This window comes from Hypomesus nipponensis, chromosome 24, assembly GCF_054491055.1.
Source record: "Hypomesus nipponensis isolate SF chromosome 24, ASM5449105v1, whole genome shotgun sequence".
NCBI classification, from domain to species: Eukaryota; Metazoa; Chordata; class Actinopteri; order Osmeriformes; family Osmeridae; genus Hypomesus; species Hypomesus nipponensis.
This window is the reverse complement of record NC_140384.1, coordinates 10,485,001-10,490,000: the sequence shown is the minus strand read 5'-3', so window position 1 is coordinate 10,490,000 and position 5,000 is coordinate 10,485,001. Positions and strand designations below refer to the sequence as shown.

Here is a 5,000-nt window from a genome sequence, read left to right as displayed (position 1 = left end):
AATGAGAACGCCTGTGAGGTCGCCATGGGGCAGAGGCGGGGCTTGCTGGAGAGTCAGGGCGGGACCTTGCCGGAGTTCAACGGGTGAGTGGCGCCTCGCTCTTTCCTGCTCTTCCTTCTTCTCTCCTGTCTGTCTACCTGTCTGTCTACCTGTCTGTCTACCTGTCTGTCTACCTATTTCTCTACCTGTCTCTCTACCTGTCTGTCTACCTGTCGGTCTACCTGTCTCTCTACCTGTCTGTCTACCTGTCTCTCTACCTGTCTGTCTACCTGTCTCTCTACCTGTCTGTCTACCTGTCTGTCTACCTGTCTGTCTGTCTACCTATCTCTCTACCTGTCTGTCTACCTGTCTCTCTACCTGTCTCTATACCTGTCTGTCTGCCTGTCTGTCTACCTGTCTGTCTACCTGTCTCTCTACCTGTCTCTCTACCTGTCTGTCTGCCTGTCTGTCTACCTGTCTGTCTACCTGTCTCTCTACCTGTCTCTCTACCTGTCTGTCTGCCTGTCTGTCTTTGTTTCTCTCTCTCCTCTCTCCCTGTCCCCCCCTCACTGTTCCCTCCTCCATTACCCCCTAATGGTGCAAAAACAGCGTCCAGCACAGTGGATTTTAATTAAAAGTTCGGGAGAGTTTGGGGCAGAATGCTTTGCCATCCTGTAGCAACCTCTCTTCTCATTGGAGGAATCTTACCCAATCAGCTGCCAAGGGTGAGATCTGCATGTGTGTGTTGTCGCCGCATGCCTTGATCTGCTCTGTGTGCGTGTGCCTGTGTGTGTGTGTGTGTCGTTTCAGAGGGGATTCTTGTACGTAACTTATTCTGTTTACTCCTCACCAACTATGTCCTCTCTCTGTGTCTCTCTGTGTCTCTCTGTATCTTTCTCTTCCTCTCTCTTCCTCTCTCTTCCTCTCTCTTTCCCCCTCTCTCTCTCATTTCTCTTTCTCTTCTTCTTCCTTCCACAGCCCACTGCTGCTTCAGTTTCAAAGTTAGTGTCCAGCAAGTTTCCTCCTTGTGTGTGTGTGTGTGTGTGTACTTCTGTGTGTGTGTGTGTGTGTGTGTGTGTGTGTTGCATGCTCATTGTAAAGATCAACATAGAGTGCAGCAACATCCAACACATATTTAACTACCCTTGTTGACTAGTTAACGACTAGTTAACCAGTTAACTAGTTATCCTGGTACCACCTTGTCAACATTATTGTTACTTACTTACTTACTCTGTCAGGAGCAATGCAGTGGTGTGTGTGTGTGCATGCGTGGGTGTGTGTGTACGTTGTCAACACTGCAGTGAATCATGTTGTTGCAAGCTGCTGCTGTAGATCATTCACACACACACACACACACACACACACACACACACACACACACTCACTCACTCACTCACTCACTCACTCACATTAACAGGCTCTGATCCATAGGTTGTGGCACATACACACACACATGCCTTAAAGCCCAAGTTCACATTGCAGAGGGGGGTGTTGACAGCAATGAGTTGTAAGCCATTAGGAAACCAATCCTTTCAATTCCTGGGTACGTGTGTGCGTGTGTGTGTGTGTCTGCGTGTGTGTGTGTCTGCGTGTGTGTGTGTCTGCGTGTGTGCGTGTAGGCATTGAGGAGACGATTTATTGACAGCTTATTAACATAACTCTTGTGGAACGTGCTGGTCTAAATCCCTGCAGTAAAACCGTCAAGAAGCACACCACACAAACCAGATGTTTTCATACTATATATATTATTAAATATATATAAACATATATAGATGTATTCCTCTACTCATTACAGGTGTAAAACACGTTGCATACCTTATCAGAGAGAGACAATAGGGCTGTTAGATAACGGAGGAATCCTGTTGTCAGAGAGCAGGTCCAGGTTGGAGAGGGCTGTGTGCGCTATCTAGTGGTGGGGTGTGGAAATGCAGAGAGGTCCGTGGTCAAATCCTCTGCCTTTCAACCATGTTGATCCAATGTCAATACATTAAGCATGTCAGTGTGGCTACTAATGCACAAACAAGGTTTATGTCAGTACGCGTCTATTGCATTTCTTACATTGAACTTACAAGCCTGTTACAGCACTGTTGCTCCTTTGGTGTACTGTACTAAATCACTAAGGTCCTTGTTTGTGCATCAGTAGGGTTAGTGTTGTTCTGGTCATTTGAGTCTCCTGTCTTTTGAGGCTTTTGACAAGCCCTACACCAAAAAACGCTTTCTTGTTTTTAAGACCCAGTAAATCTCCTCTTTAAAAAAAGATCTTTATTATTTTCTTTTCTTCCAACCCTTCTCCCTGCCATCCCCCTCTCCTCTCTCCTCCTCTCTCCTCCTCTCTCATCCCTCTCTCCTCTCCTCCCTATAGTGGTCCTCACAGTATTCTGAAGTAAGTCTCATTCTGAAGATTACTTCTCTCTTTTCCGATCGTAACTTTTCAGTGTTCCTGCTTCCTCTCTCTCTCTCTCTCTCTCTCTCTCTGATCGATTAGTTCTCCTGCACCATTTACAATTCGATCTGTGATTGATTAGTTCTCCTGCTCTGTGCGCTGTTCGATCTGTGATCGTTTGGTCCTCCTGCCTCCACCCAGGGCCCCACCCAGGAAGCACGTTGTGGACACGGACATTGAGTTCTACCACGTTCCGTCTCACGGCGACGCCAGCAGGACACGCATCATGGAAGACACGGAGGACTGGAGGCCTCGAGCTGGGACCACCCAGTCACGATCCTTCAGGATCCTGGCCCATATCACTGGCACGGAGCACGGTACACACACACACACACACACACACACGTGTTTAGTACTAAAGAAATATGAAGCTGATTCTTGGGAGGACAGTGTGGCAGTGTGGACAAGTTGTAAACCCTCCTCTTCCTCTTGTTCCAACACTCTTCTCTCCAGCTCCAGAGAAGGAAAGCAACGACAAGAAAAAGCCAGAGTGAGTTCCTCTTCTCCTGATATCCCTTTGCCTCCCTGCTCCTCACCTCACCCCACCCCTCACCCCTCCCTCCCCACCCCCCTCCCTCCCCTCAGCTTGTGGTGCGTTTACACGCATGCTCTCATTGCCATGGCTACAGTAACCGGCGCCGTAGCTGTTTACGAGCCCAGATGTTGACCCCTGACCCTGAACGGCACCTCCCAAGTCCAGCGGTCTGTTAGGGTCACGTTCCCATGTGGAAGGTTGTCGGTTTGAATCCCACCTACAGCAGAGCAGGACATCTGGAGGGTTTGATGTGTGTGTGTGTAACGGGGCCTCCCAGCGTTCTGGCGTCCTATTGGACATGGTGTTTACATTCATCCCGCTGTCCTCCTCCCGATCCAATCAGTGAGCTCGAGGGAAACTCCCAGAGTGCATCTGGGAACGGTTGAGAGGAACTTCCTGCCCACTCGGGAGCTCCCCTCTAATTGGAGGAAGTCGCCACTCAACGTGGCCAGAGGAAAACTGTCCCAGCTGAGACAGAGAGAGGGAGAGAGGGAGAGAGGGAGAGAGAGGGAGAGGGAGAGAGGGAGAGGGAGAGGGAGAGGGAGAGGGAGAGGGAGAGAGGGAGAGAGGGAGAGAGGGAGAGAGGGAGAGAGGGAGAGAGGGAGAGGGAGAGGGAGAGAGGGAGAGCATGTGTATGTGTGCATACATGTGTGTGTGTGTGTAACAGTAACTTCAACGTGTGTTTGAATCTGTGTGTATGTCACACTGTCTGGCTAGCGTCAGTTTCAGGGTGATGAAATGACAGACATGACTGTGTCCACACACACACATGTGGCCATGGTTACCTCCAGCAGAAACACGGTTACAGCAGCGGTCCCCAGGGCTTCAGCGAGTGTTTGTTCTGACGGGATCACGGGACATGTTTGAACGATCCTGCACATGCTAACGTCACGCGTGTGACTTGTGTAATCGTTTTGTGCTAACGGGCCGCTACGTGTGTTTACCGCCTCGTGTGATGTGGGAGCTCAGCACGGTTGTGGTCTTGCTGTGTGGTCGTGTTGCGGTTGAGTAACTTACATTTGTTTATCCTCAACTGTTCTCTGTCTCTCTCTCTATGTCTCTCTCTCTATCGCACGGCTTCTGCTCTGTCTCTGTCTCTCTCTCTATGTCACTCTCTCTATCGCACGGCTTCTGCTCTGTCTCTGTCTCTCTCTCCTTTTTCATGCTGTTGTTTCTCTGTTCTCCCCCTCTCCTCCTGTTCTCACTGGGCGAGCAGCGTGAAAAAGATCGACACCCAGATCATCAAGCCTAGGTACGAGAACCTGCGGGACTGGCATCACGGAGTGTCTGCTCGCACGCTCAACGTGCAGTAGTGTGTGTGTGTGCGGGTGTGAGTGTGTGTGTGGTTGGAGTCCTCAGGATGGTGTTGGTGGCAGGAGCACCTGAGGTGTGTGTGTGTGTGTGTGTGTGTGTGTGTGTGTGTGTGTGTGTGTGTGTGTGTGTGTGTGTGTGTGTGTGGGCGCGAGAAAGTCAGAAGATTAGACGTCAATAAACATCTGTTGTGCCAGGCACTACCTTAGCTCTTAGAGAGAGAGGCAGAGAGAGAGAATGAAAGAAAGAGAGAGACTGAGAGTGAGAAATGGAGAGAACGTGAGAGAAAGAGAGGCAGAGAGAGAGAGAGAGAGAGAGAGAGAGAGAGAGAGAGAGAGAGAGAGAAAGAAAGAGAGAGAGAGAGAGAGGGGGGGAGAGAGGGAGAGGGAGAGGGAGACGGTGAGAGGGCGAGGACCTAAGAATAATCAATATCATGAACTGACATTATAATCTATTTATTAGAAAACCTGTTAGAGCCAGTTGACATGGGGCAGCATCTGTAACAAGGTGTAGTACGGTAGTTCTGTAATGACGCAATAAAGTTATGAAACCTTCTTCACCTCCTTCCCTGTCTCCTTGTTTGGATTCTTCCTTCCTTTCTTTCTTTTTTCCTTCCTTCCTTCCTTCCTTCCTTCCTTCCTTCCTTCCTTCCATCCTTCCTTCCTTCCTTCCTTCCTTCCTTCCTTCCTTCCTTCCTATCTCCTCATGTCAGTTCTCTGCTGGTGGAGACTC

General features: G+C 49.6%; 1 protein-coding gene across 3 annotated transcripts in view; it reads left to right on the top strand.

Annotated features, from left to right (window-relative positions):
* The window catches only part of LOC146233181 (PDZ and LIM domain protein 5-like), a 27,088-nt gene extending 22,254 nt beyond the window's left edge, over positions 1–4,834 (top strand). For 2 of the 3 annotated variants that reach the window (XM_084690799.1, XM_084690800.1), the window contains exons 5-9: positions 958–980; positions 2,342–2,362; positions 2,564–2,739; positions 2,876–2,912; positions 4,174–4,834. In XM_084690799.1, the coding sequence (XP_084546925.1) occupies positions 958–980; positions 2,342–2,362; positions 2,564–2,739; positions 2,876–2,912; positions 4,174–4,270 (354 nt within the window). In that variant the 3' untranslated portion in view covers positions 4,271–4,834. The remainder of the gene's footprint in view (positions 1–957; positions 981–2,341; positions 2,363–2,563; positions 2,740–2,875; positions 2,913–4,173) is intronic. The other variant, XM_084690801.1, reaches the window with a different exon arrangement.
* The last annotated feature ends 166 nt before the right edge of the window (positions 4,835–5,000 follow it).